General features: G+C 38.4%; 1 protein-coding gene and 1 pseudogene across 1 annotated transcript; both read right to left on the reverse strand.

Moving 5' to 3' along the window:
• Window positions 1-763: 763 nt before the first annotated feature.
• Window positions 764-3,806, reverse strand: LOC125476048 (annotated as a pseudogene).
• Window positions 3,807-4,376: 570 nt separating this feature from the next.
• On the reverse strand, window positions 4,377-6,283 carry LOC125479608 (AAA-ATPase At2g18190-like). Its single transcript, XM_048589138.1, has 2 exons — window positions 5,243-6,283; window positions 4,377-5,047 (listed from the first exon to the last, which is right to left on the reverse strand). Exons 1-2 carry the CDS (start codon window positions 6,254-6,256, stop codon window positions 4,553-4,555), a joined length of 1,509 nt encoding a protein of 502 aa, XP_048445095.1. The 5' UTR covers window positions 6,257-6,283; the 3' UTR covers window positions 4,377-4,552.
• Between the last annotated feature and the right edge of the window lie 17,455 nt (window positions 6,284-23,738).

Below are 23,738 nucleotides of genomic sequence, written 5' to 3' on the forward strand. Positions count from 1 at the left end.
TCACCTTCACAAAAATCAACGAAGCAAACTTGATCCATGTGCGGGTGCATGTTCCTTGGATTTAGTCTTCAACAAAAGGGTTATCACTGTTTCATCCATCCACTTGACATACGTATGTGACCATGGATGTTACCTTTTCTAAAGACGAATTATTTTTTCCTCTTAGCCATACTCCTCAAGGGGAGCAAACCTTAATCGACGATTATGGCGAGTTCGGTATAATTGAAGAATTAAGTGTAGAAGACAGTGCACATGCCCCAAATAGGCTGCTTAACTGTGACAGTAATAGTCTAAATAGCACCACCACTAGTGGGCCACGTAAGTGACCAGAATCTGCCTACCCAAAAGAGCAAAAAAATCATGATATTGCCGAGAGCCCAAGTGGCCCCAATGAAGTGAATAATGATTCACGCCTCAGGCAAAATCTAGTGGACATTAATGATGACACAAGTGGGCTGAGTGCAGAAAATCTACTCCATTGCCAACTATGTCTCCACTCATCAACTTTCACCGCAATACTGTGCATCTGTTCAACAGATGGAAACCATCAAAATACCCACCAGAGTGGAAGAAGCCTTGAAAGATCCAAAATGGATAGAGGCAATGCAAGTTGAAATGGAAGTATTACAAAAGAATAATACATGGAGTGTAGTTACACTTCTCAAAGAAAAGAAATCAGTAGGATGCAAGTGGGTGTTTACTATTAAACATATGGCGGATGGGACAATTAACAAGTACAAGGTGACGTTAGTGGCAAAAGGGTTTAGCCAGACAAGGCAAGGTAGTTAGAGGCTAAAACCCTGAACCCGCTTGTCGTGCAATAGGATATGTGAATGTGCATATCCATTCCACTAGGATGCAGCAATGCAGGGTCAAGTCAATTCTTGTGGTTAGTGGTGAATACAATAATTCTCTCGTCGCCAAAGCTCGACCACAAACCATCTATGAAGTTCAATAAGCTCGAGAGTGACACTAACTGCGATCATTATAACACCACGTGATATGTCAATGCCCATCAAAAGAAAAAAAAAGAGTAACTAAGAATATCATTTGTAACAAAAAACAGAAGGAATTGAAGCAAAACCTTGGTGTTAGAAGTTTGATTTTGTTTCTCTGATTGCCGATTTTGTATATCAACACTGCAGTAATCGATATCCTCAATCACCAAAATCGAACGATTTGTAGTAGACAACAACACCCTCTTCAATTTATAGTCAGTGGAAAGATTAGTAAGCCCCAAATCATACACATTAAACTTAAGATAATTAGCCATGGCTGCGATCAAGCTCAATTTCCAGTGCCGGGAGGACCATACAACAAGTAGACTTTTTCCAAGCCTTCCCCACCTTCTTATAAAACTCCCTCCTCCTCACAAACCTATCCAAATCCTCTACAATCATTTTCTTAAGCTCAGGGTCCATTGCCATCGTCTCAAAAGTAGCAGGGTGCTCTAGGTTTATCAATCCCCAAGTACTGTTGTTGCCATCATCATACGAACATAAATGACAAGAGTAAAGCTTCACAACCTTCTCTTCTTCTTTAATGGCATTTGGCCTAGCAAGAATGTAAGGCAAGAAGGCGTCTATCACTTTGTCTTTGTGTTTTTTGTGAAATGTCAGCTTAAAGAACCGGTGCTTCAAACTTTCCCTAAAGTACTCCTTTACCTTCTTGGTTTCCATGACATTAAAGCGCCACCTGAGCTTAACATTATCGAAAGTGTTGGCGACTTCTTCATCTTTGTCGATGGAAAATCAGATGGTCTATTGGCGATGCATTTTTCCGACATGGAGGCATTGAGTGCCAGGATTGTTGCCAATGGTTTGGAGGTAGACCTCAGTGGCATCATAGACCTGGTTGCGTGATAAGCTCATATTTATATATATATATATATTTTTTACATCAAATTTACTTATCTTTTCTTAGTTAATTCCTTATATTTTTGAGCTATTTACTTTGTTTTTGTGTTTTGTAGGATTCGTCAAGCAAAGAAAAGAAAAATAGCACAAGTGGGATTTTAAGTAACAAGTTCGTCAAAACTGCATGTGCAGGTCAGCTGACTTTGGAAGAAAGTTACGGACAAGTCAGAATGAATTAGAGAATGAGCCTTATATGCTTGGAAAGCTACATATGTCTATTTTTTGGAGCATTTCATGGATTACTAATATCATTTTTCTAGAAGAGGTTATGGACATTTTAACACTTAAAGGTTCCAAGAGGCTGAACAGTTTGTAACTGACAAGAAAGCATTGAAAGCAATAAATCCACTAAAATTAGCAGCCAAAACTGATGCAGCTAAGAACAAGCCAGTTGACACCTATTCAAATATCAGAGGAAATGGAAAATTAAGTGGGAGTAATTGGCATAAAGGCTGCCCAAAGAGTTACAATTGTTTTACCATTTTCTCTCACTTATTGTCATCACTAAATGACTGTTAGTGGGGTGAGTTATGGAGAAGAAACTGTGGCAGCAAACAAGAACCAAAAAGGGCTGCAGGTTGCAGTGGCAAAGCTAGGAAAAAAATGAAAGGAAAGGAAGAAAAAAAGGTAAGGCTGCTGCGTTGGGGAAGGAAGGAAAGGAAGGAGGAAATCTTGGCATTCTCTTATTTTGGTTTTATCTTCTCAAACTCATGTCTTTCTTTTGGTTTTATTTGAGAATAATGTGTAACTAAATTTTTAGTAGTTAGGGGCTGTTTTGAAGCCCCGAATATGATTGCAAGTTTGTTATAACATTTCGTTTGAATTACTTTTATGAATGGATGAAAATTGGTTCACTACTTGTCTCATTGATGAATTCTTTATGTGTTTTCTACGGATGCATACTTACTAAGTATATCTAGGATTCTAATGCTATGAATATGTGTGTGCCTACCCTTGTCGAATGAGGACCGACATATGTTCTAGAGTAGTACTTGTTAATTGCGATTAACATGTGAACCAATTTCTAGGATAAGTAAGACAACACTAGTACTTACGATGCCTTGTGATGACTCAAACTCTTTTTGTTCTTAATGATTTCTACTTGTTAAATCTATGAACACGCCATTCTAGATTGCACGTTAGGGACTAAGTTGAGTTGAAAACACCATTCTCTTAACATACTACATAAGAAAGAGTAATATGTTGAGTTCTAACATTGAGCCAACTTGAGCATCTTCATCCAGAATAGAAGGAATTTGAATGAAACATAACATGTTTGCATGATTATTTGGTGGTGGATAGCAATTCCCCTAACTCGTTTTTCTTAATTTGTGAACTACTTGAAATCTGTTTTTGTCCTGTTTTTATTCGATTTAATTTAAATAGCAAATCAACTCCAAAAATCCCAAAAATTTGTGTGCGTATAACTCTGTGTGTCTAGTGTTTGCATATGAAATTTCGTAAACTTTAGATAAGTGTAAGTCGGTCTAATAATTATTTTTTGGTGGCTGGCCAGTAGGGACGGACAGCCCAGTTTTTGTGACATTTTAAGTAGTTAGATAAAACAATTTTCTGCGGGAAAGACCTTTATTTTTATATGCTACAATTGATAAATCTTAGTGTTAATAAGGAAAATCAATAGGACATTTGTGTGATACTTTGTGGTGTGTTTTTAATCCTATCATTGCGTACTGCTCCGTAGAGCTCGTCAATGATGAGAGTGAGGTTAGAGGAGAGTGGAGTGAAAAGGGATTTGAGTTTTGAGTACACGTACGAGCGGACGGCGGGGATGAGCTTTCGGACCAACACCATGGATCCTGCAACGGAGATATAGGCTGAGAACAAGGAGGATGCTAGCGTGAGTAGATTTTTTGGATCAAAGGAAAACATTTTGGTAATTTCAGATTGGTTTGTTGAGAGATGGATGAAGATACCATTGGAAAATTATCTACTCATCAACCAACAAATTAGACTTCATACAAGATGCTTAATTTTATTTGATCCCCTCGTCACCACAAACGAACCCATCAAATTATCTGCTTAATAATTAAGCAACCTAATCCGCCGCCACCGTGAGTGGAAAGGACACCCAAATACAATGCATGAGAAATAAGGGAGACGAAATTGGACAAAGTAACACAATAAAATGTATCGAATTCAGCACATATATTATACATCTTAGTCCATTCATGTTAACCCCTATTAACCAATTAAACATTCTCCAACATCCGCCTTATAGAAAAGATTGATATTCCACCTATCACATAGGGTTAAGACGGCACCCCACTAGTTTTGAAATTTAACTTGACCCCTTTTATTTTTTAAATTTATGATTAACGTCTGTTTAACTCTAAATTACGAAAAAAAGAATTCGAACTTGAATGCAAAGTATGAAGCACATTGCAGACCTAATTTAGATTTAGAATGAATTACCATATCGCTTTGTCAAAGAAAAAAAGGTAGGTTAAACTCTTGTGCTGCAATTCCATCTAATTTCCTGTGTTTACATTCACGAATTCATAAAACCAAGTTCAGCAAGTCCTTAAATCACATAAGATTCACAAAAGAGAGCTTGAAACTAGCCAGAGATTTCCGAAAGGGTTTAAGGGTTAATTATCTAAGATTGAAACATTAAACTAGGACATGGGAGGTGCCAGGCAACAAGCATCAGGTTTCGACCATGGAAGACGGATGTGCAGCAACTTTTTGATCCCTTTTCTGTGCCGCTGTTGCTTCTTAACCGACGGCAGCGATGTTTCCTTCTTCTTGCTCTCAGCCTTCTTACCTTTGAGCAGGTTGACAAGTCCTTGAAGAGCCACATTAGCATCATCACTCTTCATCAGCTCCTCAGCAACCTCTGCAGGGGTGACCTCTGTGCTCTCAATCAGCCCTTCAATTTCTCCGCAGAGGCGATGGCGGTTGTGTTCTTGAATGCCAAGGTAGTTAGAGGCCAAGATCCTGTACCCAGCTGTGGTGCAATAGGACATGTGAATGTGCAGGTCCATTCGACCCGGACGCAGCAATGCCGGGTCCAGTCGGTCTTTGTGGTTCGTGGTGAACACAAGGATCCTCTCATCTCCACAGCTTGACCACAATCCATCAATAAAGTTCAGTAGACCCGAAAGTGTCACCTGCAAATTAAACATTAAGTCCATGTAAAGTTGCAACCCAATGCCAATGCCCATTTGAAAATAACATGATAAACAGGGAGGATGCAACGTACTAATAGGCTACTACAATAAAAATTTGAAACTTAGAGCTTCATTTGGCAAAACATTGAACCTTGATTCATCAAACAAAGGGCATCGAAAAAAAAGAGTACTAACCCGGCTCCTGTCCGAATCGGAATCCGAGTCCGAATCCGAATCCGAATCCCGGTTGCCAACATCCACCCTGCAGCAATCAATGTCCTCAATTACCAAAATAGAACGATTGGTAGTGGACAGCAAAACCTTCTTCAACTGAGAGTCACTGTAAATGCTATTGAGCTCCAAATCGAACACATCAAACTTGAGGTAGTTAGCCATGGCGGCGATCAAGCTCGATTTACCCGTCCCTGGCGGCCCGTACAGCAAGTAGCCCCTTTTCCAAGCTTTCCCCACCTTCTTATAAAACTCCTTCCTCCTCACAAACCTCTCCAAATCCTCCACGATTATTTTCTTCATCTCCGGGTCCATCGCCATGGTGTCGAAAGTCGACGGGTGCTCCAGGTTCACAGACCCCCATTCGGAATTCGCCACGTCATCGTCGTTGTATCTCGACCAGAGGTGGCGGGTGTAGAGCTTCACCGCCTTCTCCTCTGCTTTAATGGCGTCGGCCTGAGCAAGAACATAAGGCAGGTACGAGGAAATCACCTTGTCCATGTATTTCCTACGAAATGTCAGCTCAAAATACCGCCTTTCGGATGTACTGTCGTTCTTCCCCTTATTGGTCTCCGAGATAAACCGCCACTTGAGCTTGACGGCATCGTCGAAGGTGTCGGAAACTTCCTCGTCCTTGTCGATGGCGACGCCGATGTTCTTCTTCCGGGGAGCTTTGCTGACGCGGAGGCGCTCGGTGTGGGGCCCGATCTTGGTCCGCAGGTAAACCTCGGCTGCGTCGTAGACTTGGTTGCGGGTCATGCCAGAGAGCTCATCGACTACGAGAGTGAGGTCACGGGAGAAGAGAGGAGCAAAAAGGTAATTCAGGGCTTTGTAGATGTAGGAGCGGAAGGGGGCGGGGATGAGGTCGCTCGCGACGGAGCGGAACAGCATCATGAATGTGGTGATGGAGGCGTAGACGGAGAACATCGACGACGCCGTCGTCGGCATCTGGTCTTTCAGTTTGTTGAGAGAGAACATTCTTGACGTTTTATGGAAAATGGCGGCTCTGTTTTTAGAATTTGAGAGAAGTGATTTTGGTGCAGAGTTTTTATAGATGTAATGATCTTTTGGCTAACAGAAGAAATGGTATGGACTGTTTAGTAATTTTATCATAAGTTGATGCGAATGGAGAGGAAAGATTCGGGTGATGCTGCAGCTGCGATTTCTTGGGGCCAAAGAAAGGAAAAGGTGGAATAAAAGTAAAACCGACAATGTCATGGACTTGGGAACTTGACTTTGGCGTCGGCAATTCAGTAGCTATTATTAGTAGTGTAATATTAGGCAGATTAAATTTGAAAACTAAATGATGTGTCAACAATAAAAAATAAGCACATTAATCAACACTTAAGTAATAATTCAATCATCAACTTTTATGCTATTTAATTTACAAAATTTAACCCAAGGGGGCACCTTTCTCCCGAAGTTACGGGGCTATTTTGCTGAGTTCCTTAGAGAGAGTTGTCTCGCTTCTCTAGGTATTCTCTATCTACCCACTTGTGTTGATTTTGGGTACAGATACCCATTTGTTGAAGGTCGTTAGAGCTTTTTTTTTTTTTTGAGTATGGCATGGACTTTTAGTCGGAACCTTATTAAAAATGGGAGCGTATGGATTTGTTCGGATGAATATGGAATTATTTCCCCATGCCCATTCTATATTTTCTTATATAAATTTAGTCTTGCTAGCATTACCCTTGTTATTAAGTCTCATCAACCGTTCATGCTTTCTGTTTGATTTGGGACTCTTTAAATTTTGAGTATTGACTACATGTCAAGTATGTTTTCGATACTTGGACCTGTCGGCTAGCACCTTCACCTCATGCTAGCTGTGAACATTGCAAAAATTTTAGGGAAATACCCAAAATGGGACAATTTCTTAATCTTAAGAAAGAAATAGGACAAACCGGTTATGCACACCATGCACAGAATCAAAATTACTAAAACACCCACATATAAATGGGTTATTCCTCCCATTTTCTGATTTCTCTCTCTGCTCTCTCATTTCCCCTCTCTCTCTCTTCTCTCACTTTCTGTCTCTCTACTCTCTCCCTTCCTCAGATCTTTAAGCTCAGATTTTGAAGAGATGGAAGTCCAAAAGAAGGCGAGATGAGTGAGTTGGGCTTTGGGTTCACCTCATACCCTGATTTCGAACAAAGTGATGTGAGAGAGAGAGAGAGGTCAGAAGAGTGAGTCACCATATTTGTTGTTTTGGCCAGAAAGTTCCATTTTTTTTGCGACTAAAGCTTTGGCAGGCATAGTAAGGTATGGTGTTTAGTTCCAAATTCCTTCATCAATGATTTATGGAATAAATGAGTTGTTTGTAAGATGAATTAATACTTAGAAGTTAAATTAGGGTTTGCATTTCATGTTGGGGCGTATGGGTTGTGGAATAAATTTCAAGTTTTGACGTGCTACAAGACTAGGATGGAACAATTTCTAGTTCAAGTGTTCAATTGCAGAATTTTGTGTGAAACTTTTTTCGTAATGTGCAGGTGGTGTGCATGGTTATACCTTAATATGAGAAGTGGGTAGACATGTTGACACGCCGGACCCTGATATTATCCAACATACTAGGGTAGGCATGTGCCGGCCGACACCTGAAGGTGACGAAGCCATATTAGGATGCATGAGAACTAAAAACAAATAACCAACATATATAAAACTTGTAAATTTAATTATAATGAGTATGCAATTGTGGAATGTGTTCAGAGTATACAACTAATCCGAGACACTAAAAAGGAATAATATAAAATTTAATGAACAAAAGGATAGGTCCTACACCGAGTGGACTCGAAGATGCTGAATCTGGAGTGTCTTGATGCCGATTCTAAGTCCTAAGGGGGAGCAAAACAAAACATGAGTGGATCAAGTTGATATATAAGTAATACTAAAACAGTTATTCTTCAATGTACCAACCCCCAAAGTTTAAGAAAACTCAATAGTGTAATATGTAATAAGTTTTTCGAAAACCCTAGTCATAAAACTTAATAAAACATATATCATATATAATGTGCTTAGTAGTGGTATCAGTATCACCCGAGGGCATACAGAACTCTTCATTCGCCCGAAGGCCTTCATTCACCCGTAGGCCCCTACAACACCCAGCCGAAACCATATATAGATATCATTCGCCCGTAGGCATATAGTGACCATTAGATAAGCACAAAAATCATTAAACATAATCTTTCCAAAATATATCTCATTGGAGCTCAAATAGCTTAAACATCATATCATAAATCATGTTCATCAATATCTTAGTGAAAGTAAATCCAGGAAAGCATGAAATATCAGTAAGCGTAAATCCAATTTACTCATAAACGTTTCATAAAACGTAACCATTAAATCATGATTTTCATGTATACATTTCTAATAGTAAAATCATGCATTTTGGAAGGGGTCCATTCACAGATACTTCGCCATCGAAGAGCCGTGCAAACTATGGAAGACGGAAATGCCACAAACAATTGCACCTACGCACATAAAGGGACCAGTTAATAAAACTATACTAAAACCAATTGAATTTGGGAAAACGGACGTCGGATTCGTAATCAGGGTGTCGAATTACCCTAAGAAGAGTCATGGGTAAATTTCGTAAAAGTCAACAAAAAGTCCACATAGAATATTCTAGGAATATTCCAGAGAATATGCCTTGACATAATTTATTCCCTAATAGAATATTCCATCCGAGTCGGGTCGGGATGATCCGGTTCGGATTTGGGTTGGGTCGAAACTGGGTTTGGGCCGGGTAGCTGGGTTGGGCCTAGTTAAAGAGTTAGGCCCGGTTTCTAGGTTTGGATCAGAGTTTTGGGTTGGGCTAAGTTACTAAGATTGGGCTGGGTTGGTTGGGTTTGGGTTAAGTAGCAGGGTTTTGGGCTAGGGTTTGGAATAAGTTTGGATTTACGGGTCAAGTCGACCTATTTCAAGTCGAGTTGGCTGGTTTTGACGAAGAAAAATACCAGAGCTTTCTAGCTCCGTTCAACCCCAAAACTTAACCAAAATAAGTCATACAATATACCAAATTGAAGCCCAAAGAATAAGGATTTGAATCATACCATTAGTTTCCTCAATTATGGCCGGAGTTGGCCGGAAAACGGCCTGGAAGTCACGGAATTCTTGCCAGAATCTGGGGAAGTCTCCTCGAGGTGTTTCTTTGTAGTTTCGACAACCAAAACATGTACAAAAGAGTTAGTCTTCAACCAGAGACGAGGGAAGGACAACCAAAAGGGTTAGAACCTTACCCTTATGTTGGGAAGTCGAGGAACTTGTCAGCGATGGTAGCTTTGCCGCGGGGATGATGTTGCAGGGTTGAGAGGGGAGTTTAAGGGGAGTAACGAGATGGTTGTTAATGGTTGAAACTCGTCGAAACATGGCGGTGGGTACGGTGTTATCCTCTGCGTTTGTAAAGAGAGAGAAAAGAGAAATGAGAGAGAGTTGAGGGAGAGAAGTAAAAGAGAGAACCTTACGAGGAGATAAAAGAGAATGGAAGGAAAAATGGGATGGGGGCCAAACTAAAACGAGTGGGCCCCACAAGGCACACAATTTAAGACCTAAAAAACAACGTTTCAAAATATCTAACCCAACCATAATGAAAATACAAAATTATCCTTCCGTTCTGTAAGAATCGAGGACGGGTGACACGCCCCGATCCCGATGTCTGAAGGACAGCGGGGTGGCCATGTACTAGTCAACACCCAAGGTGATGCAAGCCATTTAATAAATACATATGCCGAGAACATGTGAAACATGCATATAAATTTTGCTCGAACTACATAATAATAATATTCAGCCGTCAATAAAATGATGGTGATAATGCATAACATGTTCAGAGCATACATCTAATTTATAATATAAGTGGATGGTGTAACAGAAAGTGCTATTACAAGTGATGTCAAAAGTAGAGAGGATGACACGATATCATTGGTAAGGGAATGCCTTATAGCTTAGATCGTATGCTTCGTTCCTATGTCTTGAGGGGGCGCAAAACAAACATGAGTGGACCAAGTTGATATATATATATATATATAATACTGAAACCGTTATTCAACAACGTACTAACCCCCCAAGGTTTTATGAAAACTCAATACTATGTAATAGATTTTTCCAAAAACCCTAGCATGCCATAAAACCTTCGTAAAACATATATCATATATAATGTGCTAAATAGTGGTATCAGTATTGCCCGAAGGCATAGAGAACTCTTCATTCGCCTGAAGGCATATAGGAAACTTCATTCGCCCGTAGGCTCCTACATCACCCACCCGAAGGCATATATATAGTGACCACAAGATAAGCACAAAAATCAATGAATATAATTTTTCCAACATAAGACATATATCTCAATAGAGCTCAGTAGCTCAAACATCATATCTCAAAACATCTTCATAGTATATAACCATCCATCATATATACTACAAAGAACGTAAAAATCGATAAAGTATGGTATTCCAAAATATTCTTAGTAAAGCATGATATTTCATAAAGTGTAAATCCAATTTACTCATAAACGTTTCATAAAACGTAACCATTAAATCATGCTTTTCATGTATGCATTTCTAATAGTAAAATATGCATTTTAGAAGGGGTTCACTCACAGATACTATGTCGTCGAAGTGCTGTGCGAAATAGAAGGACGGAATCACTGTTAAAAAACGCACCTAAGCACATAAAGGGTACAATTGATAAAACTCTACCATAACGATTGAATTTCAGAAAACGAACGTCATAAACGGATTTAGGACATCGAAAAACATAAGGAGGGACCTCAGGTACCCCCACGCGCTGCCGCAAGGCGGCGACCCCAATGGCCACACGTTGAGATGGATCGCCAGAAAGTTAGCCAGAAAAGCCACCAGCACGGCCCAAAGGCCTAGGTTCAAAGGGATTTTGGGTTTAGGTTCTAACGGGCTTTGGGCTTGAAAGCCCGGCCCAAAGCTCTGGGCTAGAGGACCCGATTTAGGGTCTCGGGTCGGGTATGACTCGATTTTGCGAGGGAGAAGACTGGAGCTTCCTGGGCTCCGATCAACTCCGTTACTCAACCTCTAGGGTGCGATTTAGCTATCAAATTGAAACTTAGGAGGAAAGGAAGAGATTCATACCACAACACGCCGTGAGGTGGCCAAAGTCGGCTGGAGTTTGGTTCAAAAGTCCCGGGGCTTGCCAGAGTCTCTAAACCCTTGCACCAGTTTCCATGGTGCTACCTTCTTGGTCCTGGGTTCCAGGGTTGGTGTCTGTAGGTCGTGGGTTCGAAGGTTTGTGTGTGTGTGTTGTCAGAGAGGAGAGAGCACCAAGAGAGAGAGAGAGATCTGCGAAAGGGAGAGATAGTGTGAGTTGAGAAGTGAGTGACTTGGGGGAGAGGAGAGAAGAAGAAAGAAGGAGATAGGGAGCTGCCACGTGGCTGGCAGATAGGAGGGGAATGTGTTAAAATTAATAGGAAGAAATCCAAAAAGAGAGGGGAAAAAATCCGGATTGGGTAATGGATAGGGGGCAAAATAGTAATTTCATAAGTTTGTTAAAATGAAAATATACATAATTTGGGACGGGGTTTCACAATGGGTCATTACACTTGTAAACGGGTTGGGTTTACTGGGTTTGAACCCGACCCGTTAATTTAACGGGTCACCTGAACTCAACCCTTTAAACTAATGGGTCATCCAAATCCAACCCGTTAATTTAATAAGTCATCCGTTAACATCCATTCACAATTTTTTTTATTATTTTTTATTTTTTAGATTTTGCATTCCAATACTAATTACAGATCTTTTAACCAAAATTAAAAACATTGACTAACAGTCTAACATCATATATATATATATCAAAGTACAATCTTCCAAATCAACTAATTAATAAAACTCCATAAGGGTTTTACAAAATGTGAAGCATGGCTATACGTCATGGGGCAATGTCGTATTCAACATCATCAAGATGTACCGCCAAATTACATAGTTACTTCAAGGAAGAATTTGCATATCGAACACCCAAAAATCTGCAACACACCCACAAAACACAATTATTTTAGAATCACAGAACAAGATTTGGCTTACTAGACTAAATTTGAAACACAAAACACAATTATATCATTCTGCTTTAGTGCTACGCAGTGTCCCAATACTTATAAGGCCAAGCCTGATAAAAGTGGGCTACCTGGACTAAATGGGAACTATTTTTCATGACAAGTCAAGGCCAAGGTGGTACTTAACAAGGTGCAAACACAATTATATCACAAAACACGAAGGATGCATGCAGTGTTACTTGTTTCTATTCATTTGCCCCAATAGAAAAAAAAAACTGAATAAAGAAGTGAAATTTCCATTAGTTTTGATACCAAATGAACAATAAAAGTAAGCATTAATCTTGCACAATCCATCCAAACTACTAAGCATCACATAAAATATCTTTAAAAGAACAAGGGAATTCTAATTCGGGTGTAAGGGGTGGGCGCCAAATGACTTAACTCACATCTACTGATGGTTTTGACCTTCTACTTCCTGGAACATATATATTGTAGCCCAAAAAGCACCCAACTGCTGAAGTTTAGCTCAAAAATTGACGTATTAGGTTCCAAGAATGCAACTTTAAGCTAGGAAAATTAAAATGGGATCAATACAATCGCGCTTAATAGCAGAAAATGGGTGGCTTAAAAATTCAATATTTTTGGACTTTCCAAAGATCATAATTGCTAAACAGACGAATACCCAATTGGTTTTGAGCAAATTAAGCACTTCAATGTTCAACTAACTACTTATAAGGTTGAATAAATCCAAGCTCAATTTAGTTTTATCAATGACAACTAATCCTCAATGCATAACAACAGTAATGCCTACAATCAGTAAACAAGATTCTTGTATCGAGGAGATTGGGAATATCAAGCATGCCAGCAAGAATTTAGAATATGAAATAGCACCGAATCTAATTCCAATTTGCATTCTCTCTAAAAGGATTAAAAGGGACTTTCAGAGAATAGCACCCAACCATTATGCTCGATACCATGAAGGTTTGAGTTGGCATAAATAATCCAATTAACGAGAATGCAGATGACAACAAATGCATTTTCAGAGAATGCAAAAGAAAAGCCTCCATAGCTGTAAAAATTGATTTCCCTTAATTGATTTGAGTGTAAAGAATACTTATCACATTTCTTATATTATATTTGTACCACATTTTTAATAAAAGTAAAACCCTCCAACATATGCGAATTCTTTTTTTTTTGGTAAAAATGTGATATAAAAATGTGACAAGGGTAGAACCCACCAACATATGAAGGGAGACCAATTCTTTAAGTCAAATGATGTGTCACTAATAATAAATAAGTACGTTAATCAATAGTTAATTAATAATACAATCATCAACAACCACATAATTTGGTTTACACAATTTGTTTAAAAATTTGACCTCCCTAATATTACGCTTTTGTAAGTATTAACTATTTAGTAAAGGCTTTTTTTTTTACTATGTTCTTGAGACTTGATTTTTAGTTTCATAACTAAATTTGTTTTCGCTTAATCATACAAAACTCAATTTTTATCTTACTTTATCACAGTTGTGTCAACTTTGTCGAAAAAGCGTTAAGCATCACATGGTATAACTAGTCTGCATGTTTAGAGTTTTGGGCGGACGACATGGATATTAAGCCATTAATATCACATTTTTTATATTATATTTGGACGACATGGAAGAGAAAAACAACCGTTGACGTGGGTGAGTAAAATGCGAATGGAATTATAGGACTCCCTACGCCTCACAAACCTGTCCAAATCATTTTTAATCATCGTCTTAAGCTCAGGGTCCATTGCCATTGTCTCAAACGTAGCCGGAGGCTCCTAACTTATCGACCCATTCACAATTGTCGTCATCGTCGTAGTGCGAATGTGAATTTTGTGTATAAATTTTCGCGACTCTGTCTTGTTCTTTAATTGAATTGTGTTTGGACTGAAAATAAACAATTATTTTCACTTAAAGCACTGATGGGTATTTATTTTAAACAAAAGTGAACAATGCGTCGGCTTAAAGATTTCAAAAGTATTTTACACGTGGTGTTGTGGAGCTTCAGTTGATGTGCAATTCTACACTAAAGCCTAATGCTTTGTTTCTTTATTTTCTTTGGTACATAGCCCTAATGCTACTTTCCCCGTTTTTCTGGTTTTCATTTTTTGAACATATTATCTACTCTGAGGAGAGAGGGTGAACTTAACATCACAATATGCTAACAATAATATGGTTCAAACTCGTTTTTAACGAGAATCGAACATAAGATCTCTCATTTATAAGTGAAAAGGAATACCACTATAATATAGTATTCATTAAACAAATGATTTTGGTAACCTTTTCGAGTCAAACGAAGATATTGTGAGCTTTTTCGGTGAAGAAGTTATTGTGTTGTACTAGAATATTGTAACTTAATTAAAGAGTAAGATGAAACTGATTTCCTAAATTAAGTTTACAAAATAACTTATTATCCCATATCGTGGACATAATGCAAATTTATATTAAATATATGTATCAATTTTAAGGCAAACTACCAAGTTCAAAATTCTACTTGGATTAAGCCATAATTTGAAAGAAGACATTAATAAGCATAGGACAATTTGAAGGAAGACATTTATAAGCATAGGAAAATTTGAAGGAATACATTAATAAATATTTTTAATTCCTATAATACTCTTATTAAACTATAAAAAAAAATGATATTATTTATCTTTCTAGACACATTTTATACTTAGAGAATAATGTGATTGCCATCACCTACCACTACCAAACCTAACCTCTTACACCACCATTGCCATGACCACCACCACAACCATAACCGTCACCACTACCACCACAACCACAACTTCCACTACCATCGTTGCCACCACCGCCACCACTATCATATACGAAACCGGCACCATCGTTGTTGTTGTTGCCCTTGCCACTATTGTTAACTTTGCAACCCAACCACCGTACCCCTTATTGTAGCCCAAGCGCCACACCCCTTTATTGGCACCACCACCACCACCATCACAATCATTGCCCTCGCCGTTATTGTCGTTGGCATCGCCCCCAGTATCATGTTTATTTTTGTCATTATATACAATTATATCCCCTTTACATTAAATTTTACCAAATGCTTTTACACTGTTTTTCATACTCACAACACTTCTAAAATATAGTTTACTAAACGCTTAATTGCTTTAATTTGTAGCTGATCATTCTTAAAATATAGTAGAAGCAGTTAAAAAAACATATATTCTAGCTAAAAGTTTAAACTTGGTATTTAAACTTTAAACTATGTTGATGCACAAAATCAGCAAGACTTTGGAACAACGTAAAGTGTCGAGTTTATAACTTTCGCACGGTTGCTCCGGTCACCTAGTGAGGATAATATGTAAAGAGATAGAGATAGGGAAGCAAACACAAGATGTACGTGGTTCACCCTAAGTTTGGCTATGTCCACAGAGTAAAGGAGTTGTCATTAATAGTGAAGGGTTTATACAAATACATAAGTTCAAGCATAATCATCATTAGTGGGTTCTAATGACTAATTTAAGTACAATAATAACATTAGGGATTCATTGTAGGAGAATGGTCTTCTTTTATAGTTAAGGAAAGTCTCCACCTTTTGTCCGCGGTCGATGTGGGACTCTATGAGTTTTATTTTCATGTTGACATGTGTCGTGCTGTGATTGGCCTCCTGGTTGGAGGGAAACCCTTGTGCTTCAGCAGGGGTGCCTTAGCATGAATCCTTCAGTGGGTCCTTGAGGGTATGAAGTTGACCAGTACTTGATAGTTTCGGGATTGGTCAAGTATGGTACAAACAGTGCTCCCCTAAGTTCTTGAGTGAGGAAAACTTCTTGGTTGGGGACTTGAAAAATCCAAAGTCACTGAGTAATCACAAAACTTTTGAGTACCAAAGTGTAGTAGCATATAGTGGGAGTCCCCTAAGTTTCCAAGTGAAAAGGATAGTCGAAGGAGGTGGCTTGATATTCTTGAGTCATTGAAGAAAAAACACTTCAAAAATTCTTTTTTTTTTTCTTTTTCTTTTTTGGATGTAGCCCAAGCATATATATTTTTTCTTAAGCCCAATTCCTTCTTTCTTTTTTTGTGGGAAAAAAAAATGTGTTTGAAGTCTTTTCCTTTGTGTACATAGCTTGCATGGTTGAAACTTTTTCCTTTAGGCACATAGCTTGAATGGTTGAAGCTAGTCATAGGACCCTATAAATCGATTTGCTTAACACTGTCTTGATCAAGAATGTGTGAAGCTTTTTACATGTTATAGTGTTGATGCCTTTTCCTTTGGGCACATAACTTGAGTGGTTGAAGCATTGTAGGTGAAACTTTTGGGTTGAGGTTTTGTCGGTGAAACTTTTGGGTTGAAGCTTTGTAGGAGAAGCTTTTGGTTGAAGCTTTGTAGGAGAAGCTTTTTGGTTGAAGCTTTGTAAGTGAATTTTTTTGGTTGAGGCTTTGTGGGTAGGAGAAGCTTTTTGGTTGAGGCTTTGTGTGTGAAGCTTTTTAGTTGAAACTTTGTAGGAGAAGCTTTTTGGTTGAAACTTTGTAGGAGAAGCTTTTGGTTGAAGCTTTGTAGGTACAACATTTTGCTTAGGCACATAACTTGAATAGTTGAAGCTAGGCCGAAAAAAACCGAACCGTAAAAAAACCGAACCGAAATTGTCAAACCAAACCGAACCGAATCTGACCAGTTCGGTTTCGATTTTTGAGGCTCGGAAACCGAACCGAACCGAACCGATATATATATAATTTTTTTGAATATTTATAAATAGTTTAGTCATACAATCATAACAAAACAGAACCTGTCGCCAAGTTGGTTTCAATGAAACTTTACAAGCTGGAGGCATGGGTTCGAACCCTCATGCCTCCAGGATTTGTGAGGTTATTTTTAATTTTTTAATCTTTTTAACAAAACCCTTAAACCTTTATTGCATTTGATTTTGTTAAGATTATTTTAAATAACATTTTAATTAGTATCTTTTCTTTTATTATTTCTATGTAGAAATGGCAAGTGGAAGTTCAAAAAAAGGTGATATGTTGTCCCCTAGGCCACCCAAGCGTTAGCAAGAAAATTGTCGTTGAAAAAGTACGTGGATCACTCTCATTGTGGGGCACTTGAAAGTTGAAATTTGGAATGTTTATTTTAGTCTTTTAGATGTGGAATACTTGAACTTTGATGTTTATTTTAAGTTTGGACTTTGGAAGATTTAAACTTTGATGTTTATTTAACTTTGGACTTTGGAACACTTGATTATAATTAAACTTTGAATTGAATGTTTATTTTCATTGTCTTTGAGTTGAGACTATGATTATATTAGAAATTTGGAATGCTTATTTTGAGTCTTGACGATTATGTTGAAATAGGACTTATTACAAAATGGATGCAAGTTGTTTTCATATACTTTTTTTAAGCTACTTGGGGAAAAAAGCAAAAAAAAAAAAAAAAAAACCGAATCGGGTCGAAACCGAACCGAGAAAACCGAACCGAATACAAACCGAACCGAACACAAACCGATAGAAAACCGAACCGAACCGAACCGAACAGTAATTTCGGTTCGGTTTCCGGTTTTCGCAAAAAACCGAACCGAACGGAACCGAACCCACCCCTAATTCCTAGAGCACCATAAATTGATTTTGCTTCACACTATCTTGATCAAGATTGTGTGAAGCTTTTGACATATGTAGTTGCCTCCTATGTGTTGAAGCTTTGTTTGCCTTCTCCACATGTAATAATTAATAATTAATTAATTGCTTAATTAATTTCAAAATTTTAAATTAATTTTTTTTGGCAGAATTTTTTTTAAACTAGGGACAATAAAATATGGGAGAGACCATATATATAGATTTTGCTTCCACATTCTTGAGTAAGATTGTGCGAGGCAAACCACATATTGTAGTAGTTGATGGTTTGGAGGAACCGTATAAATTGATTTTGCTTCACACAGTCTTGATCAAGAGTGTGCGAGGCAAACCACATATTGTAGTAGTTGAAGGTTTGGAGGAACCATATAAATTGATTTTGCTTCGCACAGTCTTGATCAAGAGTGTGCAAAGCTTTCTACGAGTTGTAGTTGCATTGTTATAGAGGGAAAATGCACTACTACGAAACCATTTATTAGTGTCGCTATGATAATCGACAAGAAACGTATATTACTGTCGAATATTAAGCAAAATTTGACAGAAAATGAATGCATTGGCAGATATAATAAGTGACAGAATTGCCAACGTCAGGAAATGAATTTTCCGACAGAAAATACTCTAAAACCGACAGAACTTGAGTCGGATATAACCGACAGAGAATATATTAATAATGAATAAATAAGAGCATTCTCTGTCGGATAAAATCGACAAGGCACAATTTTGAAATCTGCTCAATTTAAAATATTCATTTTGTCGTTTCCTTTATGTACAATGTCCTATCATTTACGCTACTTCTGTTCTTGATTTTGTACTTCACTTTTCATGTGAATGCAGAGAGGTAAAGCTTAGGCGGTGCAATTGCTGGCAGCAATTTAAATTGACAAATCCATTCTTCATCCATTAAAAAAATATTTTAAATTTACTTGAATACATTGAATTTACTTGAATGTTTACACCAGGCCAAACCAAATTTGAAAAATAAAGTAAAAGAAATAACAAACATTTGTTGACAACTTCATCTTCCTCAAAAGACTTGCACCTTATCCTAGACTTGCTGCTCACAAACAACTTCATCTTCCTTAAAAGACTTGCACCTCACAAACAACTTCATCACAATTATTCAGGGCAGCATGCATACAAAAAAAAAAAAAAGTACATGAGTATAATGAAGACTATCAGATATATGGATACAGAGACCATGCTCATTCTGGGTTGAGCATTTATACCTATATTTCTGAGATCTGTGGACATCGTGGTTGCCGCTGCTCATTTTTCTTGCTGATCTAAAGTCTGACATTGCTACTGTTCCTTGTGTTTGCCATCATCTCCGGTCATCGTCAACAACACAAGCTCATTGACTAGGCTTGGATTTCACTATTGCATTTGTACTGGAATTAAGAAATTAATGAGGAAATGAGATCGATGCATTTTACCTTTGTGCATCACAAACCGAGACAGCTGAAATAGGTGAGCTAGACTTGGGTCTGCGAAGAAATAAAGGCAGATTTGTGTTCAGATTTGCAGGTTTCAGAATATGGAGTAGTACAGCTTATATACTAACTTGCTAGGGTTTCTCTCACATGGGAATCTGAATGAATAACAAATTGAAAAACTTTTGGCGAAAAAATAATAAAATAGTCAATTTCTATCAATTATAATAGCCATAATATGTTAAAAATATTAAAAAAAAAAATACTAACAGTTGCATCCAACACTAAATATCCGCTAGGAATTTATGTCAGATATAATCGACAAGATTTCATTGTTATCCGACACTAACTGAATGATGTGTCAGATATCTTTTATACGACATAATGGCTTATTAAACCACCACCATCATCCGACGCCTAAAGCTAATATTGTAGTAGTGATGTATAGAGCAGATGCAAGAGTTCTGAAGAGCTTGATCTTTGTATACCATGCACTGAAGCCTTTGTTGGCTTGTAATTAGACTTCATTGGTGACTATAGCCCTTGTTGGGCATAAGTGCTCCCCCAATTTGGTTGAGTTAATCTTGCTTATCTCCCTTTTGAGTTGTAAGGCCTGAGGGTTTTTTATTATTTGTGAATGCTAATTATTTGTGATTGCTAAGAGTTCACTTGTACAAGTTGTACCATTCTTCACCTAGTTGGTGGGAAGAATGGTGAGTTGCCTAGGCAAAAATGTTTATTAATAGTACTAGTTGTACTTTTCATTGCCTGGTTGGTGATAGAAAGGTGAGTTCCTTCATCACCTAGTAGGTGATAAGAGTGGCAAGTTGCCAAATGATATTAAAGTACGGGTTGTACTTTCATCACCTGGTTGGTGATACGAAGGTGAGTTCCTTCATCACCTGGTTAGTAAGAATAAGGGCAAGGTGCCGAAGCACATTGTAGCAAGTGCCAAATGACAAAAAGTATGTTTACACCCCTTCGAAGCTCAGTTGGCTTATGTATGAATGTGTTGGAATATATGATGTTTATGTTGATTGATATGAGTGATGCTTATATATGTTTTGCTATGCATGAAGGAATCCATACTTTGGATATGTAAACCATGTTGGTTGTAACACTTAGTTTCACTTTCTTTATGTGAAAGTACGCATGTTGAAGCTCTGAGTTAAAGTATAGAGGTAGGTTAACGTAGACCAAGTGTTCTAGTGCTAGGAATGTAAAAGACTCAGACAAAGTTGTCTGAATTCCTTTTCATTAAATATTTGCCGAAGGGCTTCTGTTACAAAAGATCTCAAATAGTTGAGGATCAAAACATTTGTAATGTGTATGCATTCTTATAATAGCATTTCCTTCACACTTAGTCCCCGTACTTTGAAAGAGCGAGGCTTGACCCCATGGTCATAATAGTTGAAGGTTCGTTCACCCCTGGTTTTCTTGATATGAACCTTTATCCCTCTTGTTGTAATGAGCGTGCTAAGAGTAAAAATTCTTCCTCTTACCAAGAGACAAATATGTTTGGTGGCTTAGCGAGTAGCTAAGTAAGGCAGCACATGATGTAATAGGTGTTTAAATGGCCAAAACCTCATCACTTGGTAGAACCTAACTTCCACTCCGCACTTGTTGATTTGGGTTAACCATATGAGGGTTCCCTTGGTATGTCTTTGCCTTAGTAAAGGCATGATTGTAAGCTTGCATCATCACTTCAGAGTAAGTCTTCCAAGTGTTAACATTGATCATGTACTTGAAGAAGCATTTACGCATGCCTACCGTGAAGGCCCTGACTTCTGTTTTATCATCTGCCTCAAAGCAACGAGAGTACTCATGGCTGAAGTGACCGACATATTCATGCAATGACTCGTCTGATTTCTGACGAATGATGTATAACTTATATGCGAAGTGTAAACGATCAGCTTGGTAGATATGTTAAACCATGAAGAGTCTTTTTAGCTCAGCGAAGGAATCCACAATATTAGGTTGAAGACGACAATACCAATTGAGAACTCGACCAAAGAGAGTTGGGGGGAATATGAGACATCGTTCTTCATCATTATGTCTTTAGTATGTCATGGTAGATTCGAAGACCCATGCTTAATTAGATTTTTCCTACCAGTATACGATTGCAAGCCAAGCTTCTGTTTAGTTTTTTTCTTGTAGAGGGGTGCAAATTGTTAAAGGTCTTGGCCTTGAATGATTTTAGTCAGGTATTTTAGCTTGACGCTCAGCCTTCAGCTTGTTCACTTTTTCAAGGAGCTGCAAGATAAGGGGGTCTTGATTGGAGTTAGGCACTATTATAAATTTTCTTCGTAAGTTTCCCTCATCCTTTGGAAGGAGAGAAGTTTGGTCAAAGGCATGTGGCCTTTCCTTGGATACACCGTACTCATTTCCGGGAAGTGCCCGTTAGAAATCCCCCGAGTTTTCTACACATTCTTGTCCCTCCTAGGTTTGTCGTTCTTTTCCTGGATTGAGGGCTAGCCTATGTTGTGGTAGGTGACTGAGCCTTTTAATGACCTTTGGGTCTTTGATCCTTGAGTTTATATAAATGGGGTTTTCTTGACGCTACCTTAAGAAGTTTTAACAGTCGTGATAAACAGCTTTCAATCCTTCTACTCCTTCTGCAAGGAAGTGCCTTCCCCCACTTCTTCTGCTTTGAGTCAAAGCAGTTAAGTTAAGAGAAATCTCGTGTTGATCAACATATAATGGGTAGTTTGCTCCTTATTAGGAGTATCCATGTTGAAGACCGGTGTCCCTCCATGTTGAAGGGCATCCAGGTGATGGTTAACATCCACATGGGTGATGGGCTCGTGAGATTAAGTCTATCTAGCCTCGTGGAGCATCCCGAATAGTTTCTCATACTATTCTTGGAGGATTTCATTCTTCATTGCTATCTTGTTGTTTTGAGCCTCAAGCTCTTCGATCTTAGCCTAAAGAGCAAATTTTTTTCTTTCTTTTCTTCGTCGGCTCACACTAAACACGAGGGCAGTATCATTCTGTATGCTGTGGCTTCCTTCACTTCCCATGTTGGAGAGGGATGTTTGATCAAAGGAGAGTGTACGAATGATGGAAACTAGCTTGACAAAGCTGGAGATAGTAGGAATAAGTGTCGTTCCCACAAATGGTGCCACATGTTGATGCACAAAATCAGCGAGACTTTGGAACAACGTAAAGTGTCAAGTTTATGACCTTCGCACAGTTGTTCTGGTCACCTAGTGAGGATAATATGTAAAAAGATAGAGATAAGGAAACAAACACAAGATGTATGTGGTTCACCCTAAGTTTGGCTATGTCCACAGAGTAAATGAGTTCTCATTAATAGTGAAGGGTTTACACAAATACATAGGTTCAAGCATAATCATCATTAGTAGGTTCTAATGACTAGTTTTAGTACAATAGTGACATTAGGGATTCATTGTAGGAGAATGGTCTTCTTTATAGTTGATGAGAGTTTCTAACTTTCGTCTGCGGTCGATGTGGAACTCTATGAGTTTTATTTTGACGTTGACATGTGTCGTGCTATGATTGGCCTCCTGGTTGGAGGGAAACCCTTGTGCTTCGGCAGGGGTGCCTCAATATGTATCATTTAGTGGGTCCTTGAAGGTATGAAGTTGACCGATGCTTGGTAGTCAAACAAACTAAAAAAACTCTATCAATTTAATCTTCAACCTATTTAATATATGATTGTATATAAAAATAAAAAGAATAAAATTCCCTAGGATAGAGCGAAGCTTCTCTCCGATTCGTGAAAGTTCATTCTCTCATTTCGTGAGAGTTCCTTCTCCCTTTTGAGAGTTTGTTGTTTACTTCTTCATCCCTTCTCAGTCGCAGGCCCTGGGTGAATCCAAGGTCGGTGGCCATCTCATGTTTCTTTTTTCTTATTTTATTTTCTGCATGCTCGTTGGCATGCGTTTTGTCCTCGATGTTTCGACCTAATCTACCTATGCTCCATGTTCTGATCCCCTCTTCATCCAATCTATGTTTCTTGTCCACCTCCCTATAACTCTTCATTCACCATCTTATCGACTGCACCTGGCTCTAACCTTTTTCTATCTCACTCAATTTCAGATTTGCAGTCCATTTTTCTTCACGCGACTTGTCGTGAACCTCTCAGAAGGTGCGTATAGCTCCGGCTTCGGTGGAAACACCACCACCTTCCATGTGTATGCGTTATTGGCATTGCTACTGGTGGGATCTCTTTCACGCTGGTTTTTATCAATTTGTGGCTCAGATCTATTTAGTGTTTGATACAGGAAGGTTGGAGTTTTCTTTTCCACGAATGAGGATCTTCTTCAGATCCTCTTTGTGAGGATCTTGGAAATCCTCTAATCATGACAGTTCATCGTATATCGTGCGGTTAGAAAGCATTGTAAATTTTTTTATTTAAAATTGAATATAAACAGTACTTGACGAAAATT

The sequence above is a fragment of a genome, unplaced genomic scaffold (genome assembly GCF_019419815.1).
Source record: "Pyrus x bretschneideri cultivar Hongxiangsu unplaced genomic scaffold, Pyrus_bretschneideri_v1 Contig1, whole genome shotgun sequence".
NCBI classification, from domain to species: Eukaryota; Viridiplantae; Streptophyta; class Magnoliopsida; order Rosales; family Rosaceae; genus Pyrus; species Pyrus x bretschneideri.

Coding starts and splice junctions, on each gene's coding strand:
- LOC125479608 (XM_048589138.1), bottom strand. CDS start 6,256: ATGTTCTCTCTCAACAAACTGAAAGACCAGATGCCGACGACGGCGTCG. Junction 5,048..5,242: donor CCGATTCGGACAGGAGCCGG/GTTAGTACTCTT, acceptor TTTAATTTGCAG/GTGACACTTTCGGGTCTACT.